The 21,381-nt window shown below is 40.2% G+C and overlaps 1 protein-coding gene across 2 annotated transcripts in view; it reads left to right on the top strand.

The window, feature by feature from the left end:
* The window catches only part of LOC139980324 (cyclic nucleotide-gated channel cone photoreceptor subunit alpha-like), a 38,440-nt gene that overhangs the window by 11,102 nt on the left and 5,957 nt on the right, over positions 1 to 21,381 (top strand). The window contains exons 1-2 of one of the 2 annotated variants that reach the window (XM_071991916.1): positions 11,067 to 11,374; positions 21,143 to 21,363. In XM_071991916.1, coding sequence (XP_071848017.1) covers positions 11,208 to 11,374; positions 21,143 to 21,363 — 388 coding nt within the window. In that variant the 5' untranslated portion in view covers positions 11,067 to 11,207. Of the gene's footprint in view, positions 1 to 11,066; positions 11,375 to 21,142; positions 21,364 to 21,381 lie in introns of those variants that run through there. The other variant, XM_071991915.1, reaches the window with a different exon arrangement.

Here is a 21,381-nt window from a genome sequence, read left to right on the forward strand (position 1 = left end):
TTTGTGAGTGACCTACAATTTTCGGTCAAAATTTACCTTTAATCAGTCATATTTACCACGTTTTCTTTGTCACATTGAGAAATTGTATCTCGCGATCCTTATACTCCACAATACAAAACTTCGTATGATTTTGAATACTCTAAAAAAAAAAGGCCTAATAGAACAACTGCACAACGTTCGCCAGCTTCAAGTCGGATAATTTATGCATTAATTTTGAAAAAAAAGTGCCATCGACATAAGAAAAACTTTGCCCAATAAGGTGACAATTTTCAGTAAATTGTTTAGATAACAACATAAAATCTTATCAAAAATCAGAAAAATGTTGGATTGCTCAGTTGCTTTAACTGAGCAATTGAACAATTTTCTGAAAAATGTTTAATTGACAACTTATCATATCTCGTCAATTGGACATATTGCTGCAAAATGTTCAATTGTTCACTCCATTCCATCTGAGCAATTGAAAACATTTTCTGCAAAATGTTTAATTGACATCTTATCTCGTCAATTGGACATTTTTGGGCAAAATGTTCAATTGTTCACTTCATTCCAACTGAGCAATTTAAAAAATTTATGCAAAATGTTTAATTGACAACTTATCGTATCTCGTCAACTCAACATTTGTCTGCAAAATGTTTAATTTTTTTTCTTCATTCCAAATGCTCAGTTGGAATGAAGTGAACAATGGAATTTTTTCATGTGAGTGATAAATAGCCGCACCCCCCCCCCAACGAATATAATATTAAGCGCGCTAGGAAAATGCACTGTATTTTTTTGGTAATTCATTATGACGCCGAGATATATGCCATCATATTAAATATATTGTAATTTATTCACCATGATATCACTGATAACGGTCATATTTGGAGATATCTAACTTCTTATTTGAGGATATCTTGAAATATTTACAGATATTTTCAATTCAAGAATAAAACTTGGATTGGTACACGTACGTATTAATACCATGTTCCAATCTATTTCGTTATATTTGTGCGAGTACCGTATGCGCTTTTTCACTATTGACTGTTCTGTCACGATCGGTTGCTGTGACTGAAAAAGGTTGCTACTGATACCGGTCTGATAAGCATGGACAGGGGTGGTAGGAGCCGGGGGCCACTGGGGGCACGTGCCCCACCACTTTCTTTCCAAAATAGCAAATGTGCCCTACTGGCAATAAAATGTGCCCCTTTGATGAAGAACTGTCTTTTGGATATCTTAAGCCTTTGCTAATTTTAATATTTTATATTGATTATTTATTTTTAGTTTGTACATTCTAAGGATTTAACCGAGGTTGCTAAAGACTTTTGTTCAAGGAATGAACACAGGAGGATTTTTTTTGCGGAAAGTGCCAAATTATGGATGGACAGAAGTACAGATGTAGGTTGATAGAGTCACGTGCACCATAATAATATTGATAGCATACTAACACATCATATTTAAGTGATATGGCCGGTGTGTATCGGTTTATAGCATAACGAGTGGTGGCTGTGGAATGAGAAAGTGCCCCTCTGATGTTGTGCCCCCCCCCACACTTTTTGGAAGCTTCCTACCCCTTGTGCATGGACCGTGCATCGTTTACGCAAATTAACATGCCAACGGTTACACGGTAAATGAATGTCAAAGGTTACACTTGGCCAAGTTTGTGCGAAAATGGTTTTCGTTTAGTTTTCCTCAACCGTAATCTCGATGGAATTCATATTTTGGAGGTATATGTTTGGGCATTAGTTGTCTAGCCTCCGTGATGACTTCATTTGTGCAAAATTTTAGGCGTATAGGTTATTAAAACTTTCGCATTTGCCAAAATGCGCGAAACCCTCATTCCCATGAAGGAAGGAAGATCCTCGAGGTAATATCGTATCATTAATTATTGTTAAACGCCAAAGTTCACGTGATCAATGAAGGTCAGTTTGCTCGAAACTGTGCAAAACAGTTTGAACTTCTAACTTGGTAGGTGCATAGCATGGGCGTGGTAGAAATGGAATGGCCTCTACACCTGCATCGTCTGGCGGGGGAAAGTTTCACTCTCTTTTTTCAAAAGTAAAATGCTTTATTAGCACAAACTCCAAAACTTACTGGTTTGGATATTTACGAGTGACGAGCTTACCTGTCTCCCCCCAACCTATGCACCTCATTCTACCGCGCCTAGAATGTCCTGGTAACCTTTTAACACTGTGCACCCTCTGTGACCCGGCTTCACGGGTCACCAACCTTCCTTCTCATGAGACCAAAGCCCCTCCAAAGTGGTCTCTGCCTTGGAGTCGAGTAGTAGTCCTTCCCGACAAATGGGAGGGCTACCCCCTCGACTCCTAGTCTAACATCGAATTTCTGACGCTTCCAACGGGAGGGGTAGTACTCCCCTTCCTGTGGGGAGGGGGGGCTACCCTCTACGACCCCGTCAGCCTGTACCCCTTAGGTCTAAAAAAGGTAGCAGAAGGTACTCTACAAGTTAGGCCCAAGGCCCTGAACACCGTAGTGTTTAATGGAGAAAGACGAAGGAAAAAGAGTATCAACATTATAAAGGAAATATATATATAACGCTTCTCCATATATATATAAAACACTTTAAGACACTCTTCCTTAAGTCACTCATAGTGGCCCTAAGTTACTACGAGATACTACAAGTTACTACCGTTTACTACAAGTTACTACCGGTTACTACCGGTCAAGATAAAACTATCTTTGCAACAAACTCGCTGGTAACCATAGGTGATGGTACGGGGGCTCGTACGGTAGTGGAACCTCCTTTCCTCAGGTCTCTTGGCCTGTGCTAGAAGGTGTTTTGTTAAGTCAATGAGACCGCTCCTCCGTGCGGCTGTGTTCCACCCCCCTCGGGGGAGGGAGGCGGGAATGGAGACAGGTAAGCTCGTCACTCGTAAATATCCAAACCAGTAAGTTTTGGAGTATTTACTTCGTTCCTCGCTTACCTGTCTCCCCCCAACCTATGCACCGAGTGGCACTGCCCGATGGTGGGAGGCCCGAGGGGTGGGACCTAGTACCCGCCGGATCTCGCATCACCACGCTACGAAATGCCGCCTCAGCCTGTAATGAGTCTGAAAGGTAACAGGCGACGAACGTCGTTGGTGTCCGCCAAGCTGCTGCCTTGAGGATGACCTCTATTGGGACTCCTGCAAAAAGAGCTGTCGAGGCCGCTTTTCCTCTAATGTCATGGGCTCTCGTTAAAGTTGTGCCAACTGCGAAGGGGCGAATAATCTCCATCAGCCACCGAGAGAGGGTGTCCTTAGACACCATTGAAAAAGGTGCTCTGGGTAGTATGAACAAGGACATGGTTGTTCGTCTCAGGGGTTGAGTCTTGTTTAAGTACCATTTGAGAGCCCTGACTGGGCCCCACAGTATATCCTCTGCGACTGAGGAAAGCGTCTTTATTTCAGGGATAAAGATGTCCCCCGGCAGGAAGGAAAGGACCTGGTTCTTGGGTATGAAGGACGGATCGGGGACCATTCTCCCGTGGTTCTCAAACCTAATATGGTTCTGCTTTGTAGGCAGAGCGTGGAAACAGCTCCTTCTTGCTGACGCGAGGGTGATCAGGAAAAGGGTTTTCTTTCTAAGGGCTGCCAGCGAGGCTGAAGCCAGTGGTTCGTATGGTGATTTAGTGAGTGCCTGCAGTGCTGCTGATGGACTCCACGAGGGGGCGAGCCGTCTGGTCCGAGGACGCCTGTTTGCCATCCCCCTGATGGGCTGGGTGATGTCCCCGTTGTTGCCCGGGGTGGACCCATCTGGAAAGCCGCGGTGGATCGCGGTAATTGCCAACCTGTAGTTCTTGATGGTTGACACTTGCTTTCCCTCCTCGAAGAGGGAGTGAGGAAGTCTACCACTTGTGCCAGAGAGGTCTCGGCTGGCAGTGCCTGTCTGTTCTGGCACTATTCCCCGCCTAACAAAATAACCCTGATCAGCGATAACCTGTCAAACATAGAGACAGATCCCTCCTCATTGCGGTAGCCAAAAAGCACCCGACTGACAGTTTATCTAAAGGTCCCCCTTTATACACCTGAATGGAAAGACGCAATGGAGATAAAATGCCTTGCCCAAAGACACAACGGGATGATCTGGCCAGGACTCAAACTGCAAGTCTTAGATCACCAGTCCACTGCCTTCACCATTTGACCACAGTGCTCTCGAAAATTGAGTACTGAATGGATAGTTTGCTTCATCAGAATCTTGGTCAATGCTACAACTGTTATACTGTATGTGACTACTAAAACTATATATGTATTTATGTATTTTAGTATAATGTATTATATGTATTTTGGATCATCCTGCAAGCAGGAACTTGTGAAGAAACCTCGTTGACCTATCAAGGCCGCAAGTTGACCGAATTCAGTCTCTTACATTCGTATTTAATGTCCATGATAATGAATTGTCAACAACTCTGTGACTGGACGACATACATTAATCTTGGAGTGACCCCAACTTGGGACCTTATAATTGCAAGGCACCGGCCTTAACCACTGAGCTACAGTAACTGGGCTATAGGTCTACTCATCAGAAACAAACTCCCAACAGGGACCGTGAAGTTGGTGAGAGGGTGGGTTTGTAGAAATTCCACCTCATACATCCCTGGCTGCTTTAACCGAGCCCGGGGAGTTACTCATCACGCACAAACGCGTTATTAAACGCTTCGTCTTTTGTTATGATAACGTTATTTGCGGTGTAAAAAAAATATGTCACCGAAACGTTTTCAGGCTAGTAAATCCACACAAATTTCGTAAGGGCATGCATATGACATTAATATAACATTAAAAACTCATAGAACGTTATGTCGACGTTTCAACAACACCACATTTGATGTTATAAAACGTATTAAATGTTATGCTAACGTACCTGTTACTTCTCAAGTCTCTTCATGTCGAGATGAGAATTGTATCACTATCGTAGTACAGTGAAAGTTTCCAACTTCCTATTGAAACCAGCTAGCGCATGGTCACGGCCAGCCTATCAGGTGCTACGAAGTGCAACTCTGCTTAAAGTTTTGGAACATCGAACAAGTTATTCATGGAGCGTATCCCGTATGTTCGGAGCGTGATAGCCCTTGTAGCTTTCATGGGGTTCTATCCTACCCCTTATTCAACTTACTAACGCGTATGTCTTGGTAATTCACCAGAGAAATAGAGAGGCTTATTCCATAGGATCGCTCACATAGTCGACAGCTCGTTGCAGCAAACGTTGAGCTCACACGTGGCAAGCCAGGTGACTGCCTGGCCCCGCCTCCTCTCTTAACAAATGTACCGCGTTATACACATTGCTGGCAGTTTGCCAAGGCTTAAGAAGTTTTCGTTTTTCTGGCACGTTGCCAATGTTTGAGATAGTCCTCTATTTGGCAGTTTGCCAAGATATTAAAGCAGGGAGAGTAAGTCACGAGAACCGTTTGAAACCATTCAGTCTTGCGCATTTTAGCATATTCGGCTTGCGCATTTTAACATGTTCTGAGAGTGGGTTCCACAAGTGTTTTAGAACACAAGTGAGGTTTTGAACCTAGATATATGGCGATGAATTATTATTAGAGAGGAGTATAATTAGCGAGGACGATCTGACCCATGAATGCCCAGGAAAACTATGTCATGTCCTGGTTTCTGCTGGTACTGTACTTGTTAAACACATTTGGGATGTGTAGCGATTAAAGGTGTAGCGGTTGCGGTGTTTTTCCGCAATTGATTCGAACCTGTCGTCGCAGCCCAAGCTGCTAGTTTCGGGGGGCAACGATCCCCCCGATGTAGAAGGCTTTCCTCCTCTTGGAAGCGGGAGTAACCGTCCTCTGTAACCCCGAAATCTAGGGGTCGACCTCGTCGTGTAGGCCGGACAGGTTGACCGACGTTCTGCAAACCAGAAGTTCCTCACCGGGGGACAAATCAGGTTGCATTCTTTGGTCTGGGATTGATCGTGGTGTCGCGGCCGGGTGTTCAGTGCCCGTATTTGTCCTTCCCTCTCTGAGGCTGGGGATAAGTATATGTCCCTTCGCCGTGGGAACCTCGCTCGGGGCCGGCTCTCTTTTCGGATTGGGCGCTCTGGGGGCCCAGCAGTTGTTACTCTCGTCGGCCCCCGGCCTCGGGATCGGCCGCGGCTCCAGCTAGGAGGTCTGCGGACCGGGTTTCTGCCCCTGCTTCCCCGTTCTGGGGGCCCAGCAGTCGTCGATCTCATCGGTTCCCGGCTCCGGGACCGGCTCTGGGTCCGTAGTGGGACTTTGGTTTCGGGCTCCCTATGGAGTCTCGTCGGACCCGGGCCCTCCGAAGCCCATCTCTCGGGACCCAGCAGTCGATTGTAGCTCCGGTTCCCGGCTTCGAGGCCGGTCTCGGATCCGGAGTGGAACCTCGGTTCTTCACTCCCTCTGGGGTCTCGCCGGACCCGGGCTCCCGGAGCCCATCTCTGTGTGTACCACGCCGAGTACCACTCTCCTCGACCCGGACATTCTGTCCGTTCCGGTCGGAATTTCTAATGGGCTTTACATTGGCTTTTAGCCTTGCCCTTGCCTCCCCCTTGGTCATACAATCCGGACGTCGCCGGGACCTTGGGTTCTGGTCGGAATTTCTAATGGGCTTTACATTGGCCTAGGCCTTGCCCTTGCCTGCCCCCTTGGTCATACAATCCGGACGTCGCCGGGACCTTGGGGGGGCAAAAACTCTTTCCTCTCTCTCTATCTCTCTCCTCCGGAAGGGGAGTCTCGTACATCAGCTAGTACAGTGCGCCAAGCCATTAGGCCACTCTATGTGTTCTTGGCCACTCCCCATTCTATCTCTTAACGACTCTTTGGCTTCTTCCTCACCTCCAGTCTCTCCTACAATTCCCTCCCCTCTCGGAGAACCGTTGGGGTACGGGATGGTTTCCAGTTTGTCCCGGAGCTTCGAATGCTTGCTAGCCAGCCAAGTGTATAATTCTTGCCAAGGAGCTGGCGTAAACAAGATTTAGACCAACAAGGGTCTCTGGGCTACAGGTCCTGCCTCTGGGGCAAGGATCCTGGCCAATCCCCGCCCGATCCGGGCGGAACATCAAAACAATTGACATAATTCAAGTGGCTCCGAGTACATGATTGAAAAACTCACGGTAGGAAGGCTAGGAAAGGTAGTCTATCGTAAGAACGTAAACTAACCAAGGGAGTGGAAGGAGCGGGGTGGGGAGACTAGAATTGCCTTTGCGGTTTTTGATCGCGATAACTTTCGTGGGAATTTCGTAGAAACTTCGTTGACAACCGTGCCCGCAGTGGTCTAAATTTTGTCAACGAACTTATTCGTTTACAACCTTTTTTTTTTTTTTTTTTTTTTTTTTTTGATCTTCAACGTCTGTTATCGATCGTTGGTTTTTTTTTTTTTTTTTTTTCAACGGGAGTTAAGCGAAACAGTACTGTACGCTACAAGAGTGAAACCAACACTTAGAAAAACGACCAAGTAACGAAGTACATGAAACGAGCAAACATCTTATAAGAAAAATAACAGATAAAAACATGTACAGATAAGAACATGTAAACAAGGCGAGAACCGCCCATTCGCGCTAATGCGAAAAGGGGGTCGTGGTTACAAGGTACGCTACAAAAGTGAAAACCCAACACTTAAAAGCGAACAAGTAACGAAAGCATGGAAGGCAAAAAAAAAATTTTCTCTTGGCCGGAGCCTGGCCCTTCTCTTTCTCTGTCCACACTCTCTTCCTCGGCCCCCTCTCACCACCTCTCCTTCCTCTTCCTCTCCTATCTGTACTAGGTCTCCCACTACTAGGGAGCCGCTGGGGTTGGGGAGCAAGTCTAGTATGTTCTGTAGCTATATTCTAAGTCCTGCTAGCCAGGTAATGATAATTAGCCAAGGAAGGGGGTGAACTGGGAACACACCAGACACGGGACCCTCCTGGAAAAAGTACGGCACTAGGGACAAGGGCAAGTTCATCCCCGGCCCTCACTGGCCGGAACATGGAGCAATCAATGCATTTCAGCTGATTCCTAGACATGACTGAATGACCCCTAGTTAAGGGAACAACTTCTTAACAATATGATAGGAGAAGCCCCCCTTCTTTGGGGAGGAAAACAGCTAACAAGGAAGAGATAGGTATAATGTAAACATTTACAAATAAGTGTAATTATAAATATGATATACCCATGTAGTATAAATTAATATACACATGTGGTATAAGGATAATAAAATATACACACATGGTAAGGGCAATGCGATACTACCTTAACACCGTGCCTCGGCTAGAGGCCCGCGGCTTACAAGGTAACAGAATAGGCATAAGGCCAGCCCACAAAAAGGTGGGGAAAAAGCCAGGAACGAGCCTGGGAGCAAGGAAGGGACAAGTAATATAGATATATAACGTATAAAGCAGCGATAATACAAGAGAAGTAGAGTAGTTAACAACTAAACAACGGGTGAGGGAAGGAACTAACGCAATAGCGTGTGTAGCCAAAAAAGGCGGGAACTTGCGTAACTACGGTAAACAATTCGCGGAACTGCTACCAGTACTAGAGTTCTGCACAGAAAAAAGCGGAGCGAACGCCGCTCCCGAAAAACAGCCCTAAAAACCTCTCTAAAGAAAGAAAAGGATACTTATCGGGCTGCAAAGACTTCAAATACTTCCAAAAACAGTGGATGGGAAAATATTTCCGATCCTAGGAACCAAAAGTGGACGAAATTCGGTGGAAAATATCCGCTCGAAAAAATACGAAGTAGACGCTTTGGTTGGTAGAATGAGAAGGAAGGTTGGTGACCCGTGAAGCCGGGTCACAGAGGGTGCACAGTGTTAAAAGGTTACCAGGACATTCTAGGCGCGGTAGAATGAGGTGCATAGGTTGGGGGGAGACAGGTAAGCGAGGAACGAAGTAAATCCTTGACTTTAGACCTTTTCATAGCCCTAAATTTACACTCGAAATATTCCTCAGCATGCAATATTTTACCTCCAAACTTTTTTTTTCTCGGGGAAGACCCTCAAACCCCTCTACAGGGGCTTTACATTCAACGACCCCCAAAGCCACACCCCTCATTCTTCTAAATTTTCGTCCGCCTACAACCAGTTCATAAAGGTTCGTTTCCATTACCTAAATCAGTAGGGGAGACTTGGTTCACGCGCCTTTGAAATCCTGCTATACAACGATATGCTATAAACGATTGCTACAATTGCTACAACTGCTACAATGATATATTATAAACTAATACACCTATGGAGCGCCAAGAGGGCACATGTTGTCGATGAAGACAACTATTTTGATGATGACCATCATAATAATTCGTGTCCTTACCATGTAGATTTTACGTCGTCGTATCAAAAGTGTTCGTCACAAAGATTTGACGATTCTGCAATAGCGCCATTATACTGATATCATTTGTGTCTTAATCAATTGTTATACGGTCGTCATCGTTAAAATAGTGGTGATTATCAAAAATAGTTGTCTTCATCATCAAGAAAGTGGTTAATATACACCTGCTACAAGGATATGCTATAAACTAATATACTAATACATGCAACAACGATATGCTATATATTAATAAACAATATCTGCTAAAAGGGATATGCTATAAACTAATATACCTGCTACAAGGATATGCTATACACTAATATACTAATACCTGCTACAACGATATGCTATAAACTAATACCTGCATGCTACAAGGATATGCTATATATTAATAAACAATATCTGTTTAAAGGATATGCTATAAACTAATAACTGCTACAAGGATATGCTATAAACTAATATACCTGCTACAAGGATATGCTATAAACTAATATACTAATACCTGCTACAACGATATGCTATAAACTAATACCTGCCACATGGATATGCTATAAACTAATAAACTAAAACCTACTACAAGTATATGCTATAAACTTATAAACTAATACCTGCTACAACGATATGCTATAAACTAATAAACAATATCTGCTACAAGGATATGCTAAAAACTAATACCTGCTACAAGGATATGCTATAAACTCATACCTGCTACAAGGATATGCTATATATTAATAAACAATATCTGCTAAAAGGATATGCTATAAACTAATACCTGCTACAAAGATATGCTATATATTAATAAACAATATCTGCTAAAAGGATATGCTATAAACTAATAACTGCTACAAGGATATGCTATAAACTAATACCTGCTACAAGGATATGCTATAAACTAATATACTAATACCTGCTACAACGATATGCTATAAACTAATACCTGCCACATGGATATGCTATAAACTAATAAACTAAAACCTGCTACAAGTATATGCTATAAACTTACAAACTAATACCTGCTACAACGATATGCTATAAACTAATAAACAATATCTGCTACAAGGATATGCTAAAAACTAATAACTGCTACAAGGATATGCTATAAACTAATAAACTAATACCTGCTACAATGATATGCTATAAACTAATAAACTATTACTTGCTACAACGATATGCTATAAACTAATACCTACCACAAGGATATGCTATAAACTAATAAACTAATACCTGCTTGTCAATGTCAATTCATTGTTCGGTCTCTCTTATTCATAAACCTGCTTACATACAATTAACATGATCAGAAGAGAGAAACAATTAATCTGCTAAAGAAACCTCGTTTTAATAACTAAGCCTGACATTGTATATAGGGTAACTTTTCAAAATGTCGTATTAGACTGCGTGGCAGAGATTACAATTTTACTACAGCTTGTCCCATAAAATGTGATAAACGATCTAATTTCAGAGGCATTGTGGGTTGGTTTGTTAGTGCGCCTGGTTTGTTTAACAACCGTTTGAAACTAAGGACATTTGCGTTAGAGTCAATTTAATATATGTTAAGATCAGTATAGGAAGCGGCCACAGAGAGAAGCACGATCTAAGTATGGATTAGACTTCTATACGTGTTTTGTGAGTTACGGAAGATAATGTAGTTGAAATAAAGATGTTCAAATCAGTCTCGAACATTCAGATAACTGATAGATATATGCCGTCAGGGTCACGTGACATTTGAATTGTGATGACTATTTCTTGAGTTTCAGCAACTAAAGACATCGTAACTACGAATGGTGGATTCGTTGCAACTCGGCGTTGACGTAATATAGCATTAAAACCTGTATGAGGTTATCCTCGTATTTGTTGCTATAAACTATCATAGCCATCCTTCTTGGAATCTTCTAGAGTTATTGAAATCCTTACTTGATCATACTTTGGTTTGTAGTTATAGACTGACTTTTTCGGAATTTAGAACAATGAATATATGTTTTGAAAGATGAGTCAACAGTGTAAAGAAGATACGTTGAATCGAGAGTATAGCTCTGACGTTGGTGTTTGCATTGGTCAATCCACACGCTGTTACGCCCCTGTTTCTCCCACCAGATATCGCATAAGTGCGTGTGATATCGCTGAAAAGTATATACGCGCTAGCAGAGATACCAAGTAAGTCCAATACAGGCTTTTATATATCCTTAACCTTCTCTTCTCTGTAACATGTTAATTGAGTCGATAACAATCAGGGAAGGAATGGAATACTTTGACTTAATTTTGGCGATCAACAATAAATAGATGGAAATGCGCCAACTATCAAACATGCTTGCTGAGAAAATCGGTCCATGCTTCCTCTCACTAGAGGCTATACAGAGAGATGATTTCATTACTTATGGTTATACGTCATAAATAAATATGTTTGTTAGATTAAACTTTAGATTGATTAGACTTGAGACTGCCAGGAGCGTTAGTCAAATAATCATTATGTGAATGAGAAACTAACCTTCCATTTATTCATTTTCTCTTTTGTTGCATCGTACTTACCAATATAAGTAATATTCTGGACATAGTCTTACAAGCACAAAAAACAAAAACTACAGACGGAAAAAAACTTACTGGAAATAGGCCTAACTCATTATAGCTGAAGGAGAAAGCAAGTTTGTAACTCTATGATATATATATTAAGCCTATATATTCTTATTATGTTTTCTTGTTCTAAAATTATTTTACCCTTTCAATACTAATTGCAAATTTCAAATTCATTAAAGAATTCAATAATACACAATCGTTTTGCCTTTCATTCTGGTAAATAGTATTATTGAAGTTAAAAGTAAAATGTTTTATGGATGACTACAACCTTCTTGACAGACGTACTTTACTTCTACAATGAAACTCGATGTAAAAGTGCAATCCTAAAACAAATGTTCTAAAGTTTACTCTTATTTTGTAGCAATTGCACAGTGACTCTACTGCTTTAACCCTTAAGAAACAAAATCTTCTCTGTAGGAATTATCAAGGGCGTAGGAACCGGGGGGGCTGGGGGCGCCAGCCCCCCAGTGAAAAATATGGAGGGGCGGAAGTATCATTCCGCCCCCCCCCCCCGCTTCGCAAGTCGGAAAACCCCCTTTTCATTTCCAAATGAGAAAAAAATCTCATTTGGAGCACCAAATTGCATCTAAGGCCAGGTGAAAATGCAAAATTATATACAAAATGGAGTGGGTGGGTTGAAGTGTGCTATATTGCACCAAATTGCATCTGAGGCCACCTGGAAATGCAAAAAAAAATCCAAAGGGGAGGGGGACACCCCCTTGTCCCCCTCCCCTTAGACCCCTCCCCCAGGCCGGCCATCAGTCTTCAGCCCCCCACTCAAAAGTACCTTCCTACGCCACTGGGAATTATTATATATTAGAAACGAAATTGAAAGCAGTGTAGTTTGACATCGGATGCGGTAAACCTAGGCATGTTAGACAATATTGTCAATCCCTCTCAGTAACTACCTTAAAAGACAAATTCCATTTTTCGAGAGCCATCGGTTTCCTAATAAAACGAATAAGTATCTTAGAATAGATAAACTGAGAGATCAAGTTGGTATTCATCACTCTATCAAACAATAATTCAACATTTTCATTATTAATAGTATTATTTACACCACCAAACCTTCTCCAAGTTGGCGGAATAGAATGCATTAATACAAAGTATAAAGAAAACGGTATATTATTTATGGGGAACCGGCCCTTAAAGCTCTCAGATGAGTACCATATCGATCGAACAGGTCACTAACATACAGAACCTTATTTCTAAACAGCGGGTGATAAATAACAGAAGAATTGTTTATATTTTGTTTACCACATACATTATATATCCTGTTGGCATACCACATAGATTATATATCCTGTTGGTATACCGACTACATTGTATATCCTGTTGGTATACCACATGCGTTATATATCCTGTTGGCATACCACATAGATTATATATCCTGTTGGTATACCGACTACATTATATATCCTGTTGGTACACCACATGCGTTATATATCCTGTTGGCATACCATATAGATTATATATCCTGTTGGTATACCACATACGTTGTCCAGTTGGCATACCACATGCGTTATATATCCTGTTGGCATACCATATACGGTACATTATATATCCTGTTGGTATACCACATGCGTTATATATCCTGTTGGCATACCATATACATTATATATCCTGTTGGTATACCACAAACGTCGTATATCCAGTTGGCATACCACGTACATTATATATCGGTTGGTATACCACTTACATTGTGTATCCTGTTGGTGTACCATATACATTGAATATCCTGTTGGTATACCATATACATAATATATCCTGTTGGTATACCACATACATTATATATCCTGTTGGTATACCACATAAATTATATATCCTGTTGGTATACCACATACATTCTGATCACTTTGTTGAAGTATGTTGGTATTCGATATATGAATGCCTAACGTAAAATAAAAGTGCATAAGCTCACCAGTGGAAATGAATAACTCCTGTTAGAAATGTGGCAATCCAACAAAAATAAATCATCTGGGGCCCGGAGGCATGATGTCCATATAATTTTCTGATGAAACGTGTCCAAACAAAAATACACTTGAAATTAACTTCTCCTTGGATAACACAAGCGATGAAAGTTTTTGGAGATGAGAGATGATATCCAAAGTTAAATATATGTGAGAATTCCTAAGTAGTTGTTGTAGCTGATAACATAGTGTAGATGAGTAGTAGTATACAGCAGTTCTTTGAGTCTTAGCAGAAGATACTTGTTTCTTGGTGGAAGCCTACTAATATAACTGCACATGGTATAGATCTACCGGATTATGCAATGTGCTAGAATTTAGACTGTCTCTTGATTGGCCAGTTGTTGCCATGGTACAAAGACAACTACTGTACTAGGGTACAGTAGTTAAGGTATTTCAACAAGAGTGAGCTTGGCTGGTTTAAATTCTATAGAGTGACAATGTTGAAAAGGCTGACCAGTGGTGAACAAAAGAGATAGTTTCAAAAGGAATGCTGGTCTGTTGATGTTTAAAGGCAACTGATGGTGATGTAGTAAAATCAGCTGACAATTGTAAACAAACTGTGGTGAAGTGCAAATGTTTTTAAAATTGATGATTAAATTTCGCTATGGTACATTCTGTATTCAGGCCCGTTACCAAAGGACGTAGCTAAACTTTCATTTCTTTGGGACCCAACATATTCTTGGGGACCTTCAAGTTGGAAGGACACAAAGGTGCCGAATTCGCTGCGGTTGCTTGAAGGGCTTCCCTTGAAGGCGTGGTGTCCAGGCCCTGACTTAGGGTTCCAGGGGCGAAGCCTCCGGAAACTCTGGGGTATTTACAAACTTGTGGACGTTAGAATAAGCATTTAACTAATGTCAATTGATGTGCGAAGCGCTCAACTGAAAGCGTGGGGTCTACGGAGCCCGATCGAGCTCTGGGATATTTACAAATTTGTAAGCATTATAGAATGAGCATTTGAGTATCTTCAAATGACATTTGATGCGCACTAAACAGATCACAAAAGTCACTATTTGATCATTTTTTAATAGTTGCCTAACTTGGACTAACGGTTGGTCGATTTGATGATGCACTGGACTTTCGGATGGGGAGGAGGGATCATGGTAGGGAATGCATTAGACTTTGGAACAATAATTACACTCGAGCTGTCCAACAGGAAGTAATATAAAGACAACTATCTACAATGGGTGCGCGTGAAGCGCGTCGATAAATTCCTTTTTTAAGACATTTTAGAAGTTATATACTTCATTTTACATTAAAAAAGTTATCCATTGTATTAAAATTAACTCCTAATTATCTCGTCTCCTCGCCTTTTTTTGGGGGGGGGCACAGCTACACCCCTGCCGTAACCTGAGTTCCAATTTAAATTGAAAACAAGATATCACATGATTTAACAACAGTTTACCCCTGATGATTGGTAAATGGAACACCTACACACCCAAGAGTACACAATTAAAATAAGAGGGCAATCCACGGAGTTGCATAGCTCATTGCCATCAAAGACTGATATCAAGTGAACAACTTTATTATTAGCAATGCAATCTTGCAAGACCGTCTCTTGAAGTTAACATGACTACATTATTTTGTGAACACTATACTGAATCAAACTATTCTGGTAGTCCTGACTTTATCAGTGATAAAAATTATTGTGAAATTTTCCTCTCTTAGGTTTTCGTCCATTTTATTCTAACTTTCAACACTAGAAGATTACCACTCATTGTCAATCAGTGAAATTCTATTGCCATGTAAAGGTAATTACATATATAGTCTAGGCCGACTTTGTCCTGTTTATGACATAGCCATGATACCTGTGAATGATCCATGCCAATTCAATGCTTCCTCTTGGAGATTTAGCAAGACAAAAACAATGATTTGTACTAAGTCTGCGAGACGCAAGGGTTCACCTTGAGGTACCTTCCGACAAAGTTTGAAGAAAATCGGCCCAGCCTTTTAGGAGGAGTTTTTAACACAAAATTGCGCAAAAAATATACATTTGACCTTAAACCACGTGACCTATGACCTTGTTTCCAAGTGCCAAAGAACTTCAATATCTCATGGCTACCTTTGGGAGTGATGAGATAACAATCGCTCCCGGCGACACGACAGTGCCAGGGGTAACATTTGGATGAATTCTGTCTTGGGGAGCTCCCCAGCTGAGAATTTTTTTTCTATAAGTGGAGATGTAAAATGGTAATTTTCCATCATTATTGTTTATAAAGTTTACGAGCTTTGGAAGAAAGTCGTTAACATGTGTGGAGGAACGTGGCCCCATCCACCAACCCCAGCCCATGTCGACGGTCCTGTATTAATTAGCAATATCAAACATTCACAAATACATACTATTATGTTACGCAGTTATCTCATATCTCCATAGTATATTCGATCCCAATGGAGATGTTTTTGTTTCTATTACATGATGCTTTAATTAGAATTTTAGTCTCGATAGGTCATAGTCCCAAATCATGTTTGAGTGCTATTAATGTTTCTACATCTATGCTGGTTTTCAAGATATTAACCTTTAAAATATCTCTGGAACACTCCTTTAAAGCTAAATTGCATGTGACGTCAGCTCCACAGTGCAGACCTAAATGTGAATACATTGTTTACTAAATTGTATTAACTCAATCAAAAGATGTTCTATTAACTTCCTATAACAGTGTCCCCTTAGATGACATGCAACAACGTTAGTTCTTTGAGAGGTTTTTTGCAGACCTACTATATTGTGAACATGTTTCTTGAGGTCATAAATGTCTTCTGATTTCCTTGTTGTTTGTTGCATCTGAGGTTCTGACCTAATACTAATAGTCTGTGTGATAGACTTTATAAAGTCCAGTAATTTAAATGATAAACGTCGGCTGTTTAAAGGGTCATACCTCAAAACTTAAATGCATCATAGAAGAACAACCTGAGGTGGTTTTTAACTATCACAATTTCTTTTGTGTCTAAAGTCATCATTTGAAGACGGCAGACAAGTTCCATACGACGCACGGAACTTTAACTGAATGAAAGTTATAACTTATTCAGAGAAGTCTACAAACGCTTAGTATGGTTAAGGAAGGAAACCTGAAAACGATAAAGACATAATGCAGTTCACTTGTGTCAAAGACTCCTCCAAACGGCATTTTCTCCAAACATGGTAGGAATGTGCCCCACAATGGGACCTTATGCTTCCCAGATCTTTAGAACAAAAAGTCAAAGGTCAGACATCCCATTATGCAAAAAACAAAATTCCTTGCAATAGCTCAGATGGAAAGCAAGGTATGATAGGCTTGTCAAGTTCTATAAAAAATAACATGTGGTAACCATGGTAACTGAGCTCAAAGGTGGACGAAAAAGGTCAAAGGTGATAAGTTAAACTATAGGCAAAAAGCGACCGTTTCTGTTACTCCAAGCTTCAGTCTTGCACTGACTTCCAACATTCAAATGTGTAATGGCTATGTCAAGTGCTAACAAAATCTGTGGTTACCATGGCAATTGAGGTCAACGGTCGGAGGTCAATTTAGTCCAAACGTGACTCCATGTTATTACCAAGGGGAAGCACTGAATTGACTTGCAACTGCCATAGGAATAATATGTATATCAAGTAATATCAATGTACGCGGTTGCTATAGCAATGCACGCCAGCGGTCAGAGTTCAAAGGTCAAATTAAATACAAAGGACTCAACTGTAACTCCAAGGGGAAGCATTGAACTAGCTTGCAACCTTCAGGTGTAATGGATGATGATATCAAGTACTATCATATTACGTGTTGCCATTATAACTGATGTAAATTTCAAGTATCAGTCGGCAAGATGCTATAGCAAATCTTATTAGTATGCAATCAAAGATTTTGTAAAGCGTCGAACGTGCTAGATTGTTGACTTCTATAGGCTACTTCTGAAACACAAACGGCAAAGCCAGTGCCCGCCCGTGTGTTTACAACAGCACGTTCGCACACTCTTATTCTTAATGTGTGTGTTCGGGCGCGTATTCATTATTGGGGCTGATCACTTTCTAGTTTGGTAGTAGGAAGGTGACACGCGCTAGGTAAATTAAGTATAAAATCAAAGTAGTATAATGATGAATGACAATTGGTTATCAAACGATGAGCTCTACAATGCAAGACTCCAGGAGGACGCTCCAGCAAAGGTTGCTTTAAGAGAAGCATTGAGACATACTGCTAAACCAGTAGGAAGGCCCGTGACTACCTTGCTTGATAAAACTAAAGTCTTAATTTAAGGATGTTAACATTAACAATTGCGAGGAAGCAATAAACCTTGCACAAGATCGTGATATGTGGCGGAGGTTAATCACTGAGCATGTCGGATAGACGAGACTCAACTTACTACTACTACGATGATGAATGAAGTCAAAGCTCGTGGTGTTTTGTTCAGTGCGTCGTTCATGAATTTTAAAAATTGTATTGTAGCCCATAAGCAATTTATTCATTAAAGCGATTTTCCGATGAGATATTCAACTCCGTGGATATCCCGCTTGTTTTTCGTTTGCACTTTTTATTTGCCGCATTCATTTTGTCCCTAACAGTTTCTGTGTGGGACAGCTTCGCATAGAGCTCTAGCTATATAGTGGATATATATACAGTCTAACCGACAACATTGGAGCTTCCGGATTTAGACCCCTGGACTCTGAGATACATTCAATAGGAATTTATAGTCAATCCTCTTTCTTTCATTCATTATTATATGTTATTATTATTATATGTTATTATTATTATATGTTATTATTATTATATGTTATTATTATTATATGTTGTAGCAGGGAGTTGTTCCTTAACAACTCCCTGCAGGGTTGCAGCTTCCGGGGACTCTATAGGCAATAACAGTTGCAGTTGAAAAAACAAATTGCGGCTTTTGTTGGATTACTTTTCGAAACGTTGCTCGGCCATTCACCATGAGGTCTGCCTGAAAAATAATAGCCGGTCTCGAAATCGCCCTACTCCCCCCCCCCCCCCCCTTCACACTTACCTTGAACAATTATGGATGTACATGTCAATGTAACAAGGCAGAATAGGTGAATTATAGAAGTATCTGCAGTTGAAATTTCTGACACATTGGCTGGTGGTACACGTTGTTTGTCGATATAAATATATCTCCTTGTAACATTTCACTCCACCCCCCCCCCACCACACATTTTCTGTTCGGGTTTGAGATCGTACTCATGGAACACGATTATTGGCCTACGTCGATTAAAACACTCTGTGTTAATTGGAATCGCTTTTTCATCAACGGTTAAAATACTAACAGCAATTGACAATTCCCCTTTTAGGATTTGTACATAGCATTTCTTGAAGATTTGCTGAATAATATCAATAAACAGGCGTTATTTCAAACGTTTGTTTCAATCTAATACCGTCATAAGATGTGTTACTGCCTTACTTCATACTAATAAAATATACCGTATGCTTCATGCCTATTAAATCTGGAAGTCTTTAAGTCAAATCAATATTGATTTTGTGATGCAAGGACACAGCTATTACAAGTTGGAATGATATATCATTCATTATTCTACAGAAAGGTAGACATGAACACTTGCCTTTGTCTGGGTATAATTAATACTCCTAACTAGTGCCACTCATCTTCCAGCGAAAGCACAAAACTATACCACCCAATTTCAAATAACAAGCTATTACAGCTCTCTCGCTACTATGACAACCGCAGTGATAAAGAAGAAGTAATTGTTTGTTACCGCGCAATCACTCCCGAACAACAAATTGAGACAGGTGGTTATACAGGCATGATAGCTTGTGCTACAATCCAACATATATTGTATTATGGAAACAACTAAATGGATTCATGTATTTGGGAATATATATATATATATATATATATACATACATATATATATATATATATATATATATATATATATAGATATATAGATATATATATATATATATATATATATATATAAATATATATATATATATATAAATATATATATATATATATATATATCTATATCTATATATCTATATATATATATATATATATATATATGTATATATATATATATATATATATATATATATATATATATATATATATATATATATATATATATAATATAATATGAGATGATATGAGATATATTATATGAGTTAAAAGTATAGCAACTGTGTTGGGAGTGTGCTCAAAGGTATTAGAAGGCTATAGCTATATGCATAACATATATACTGTGAGTGTGCTCAAAAGCCTAATGTATATGTGTATTCATAATATAACAATATACCAATTGTGCCAATGCAGGGATGGTATATGGATAAACTCAGCAGGCAGAAAGCAACATCAATAGCCTTAAACAATGCTTTGCTATAACAATTTTTAACAGGGAGGAAAGTGCAATTAAAAACAGTTTGAGCAAACGACTGAGGAAGGTACACGAAAGTGAGTGAGTGAGTGTCCGGAGAGGGAGGGATGGGGAAGACGGGTGTCTGAGACACGAACAGTAAATGTGTCTCAAAGAATTGTAAGCATATTTAAACATATATGACTAATATATAGAATAGGAACCTGCAGCAGTTTGTCTCATCTGCGCATGTGCGTCATATATGCGTCGAGTCACCCATTTATCCACACCCTCACTAGGAAATATCCATAGGTTATGGTCTTATTTTTGAAGGATATGCGTAAGAAGTGTGTTCCTTTGTACATGGAAATACACGTTCTATTGGATGTATCCTTACAATTTAGCCTTTCTGTGATAATTAGGTTGTCCAGATACTGAATGCCAATGACAGAGTATACAAAAGAGAGGTATGTAAGATATTTGGGCCACATGTCTACCAATTCTAAATCAATTTAAGCAACTATTACTATAACACAAAGAAACCTAAAACACGTTATCGCTGAACGAGTCTAGTAATGCCTTGTGTATAGTATGTGATTTTTGATATTTTGCGAATTATAAACAGGGGTCACCTTTAAGGATGTTATACCGAAAACAATTCAAAATGTATGGTAAATGTGTAGAACTATGGAATCAAACAGTGTTATAGTATCGACTGTAGTGTTTTAGTTTTTTTACGTTTCATGAAGCTTGCTCCCTTCTTTCATACCCTATATTCTCTTCTATTTTAGGAATTTATTCGCCTTTTTGATCCTCCAGAAACAAAAGAACCTTTCGATAAGAAATATCATGAGCTTGTTTAAGTACGCATTTAAAGGCCAAGTCTCTTGTTATTTAATATGTTCATTAGAAAGTTTTCTATTGATCAGTATTTAGTGATGTATTTAATACATAGAATGTAAGTATGGGTATTTTGGGTATGCCGTGAGATACAAAAACATATTGCAGGAAGTATACCTTTTGTAAGTTTATTTACACGGCGGTGTTAAAGACAGGCGCCAATTGTTATTCACTGTTGTCATTTCATTGTCATTTCAGCAACAGCCGGCGACAGCGTCGTAGGGTGGTGGAGCGGTCAGAGCCCTTCTACTATAGGTGGCTGTTGGTCATCAGTATTGCCGTCCTATATAACTGGTACATCATCATTGCAAGGTCTTGTTTCCCGGCTCTTCAGACAGAGTACTACGTCTGGTGGTACGTCCTCGATTATCTTTTCGACGTCATATACGTTTGTGACATGGGAGTCCAGCTTCGCACAGGTAAGAAGCAACACAATG

Source organism: Apostichopus japonicus, chromosome 14 (genome assembly GCF_037975245.1).
Source record: "Apostichopus japonicus isolate 1M-3 chromosome 14, ASM3797524v1, whole genome shotgun sequence".
In the NCBI taxonomy this organism is placed as follows: domain Eukaryota; kingdom Metazoa; phylum Echinodermata; class Holothuroidea; order Aspidochirotida; family Stichopodidae; genus Apostichopus; species Apostichopus japonicus.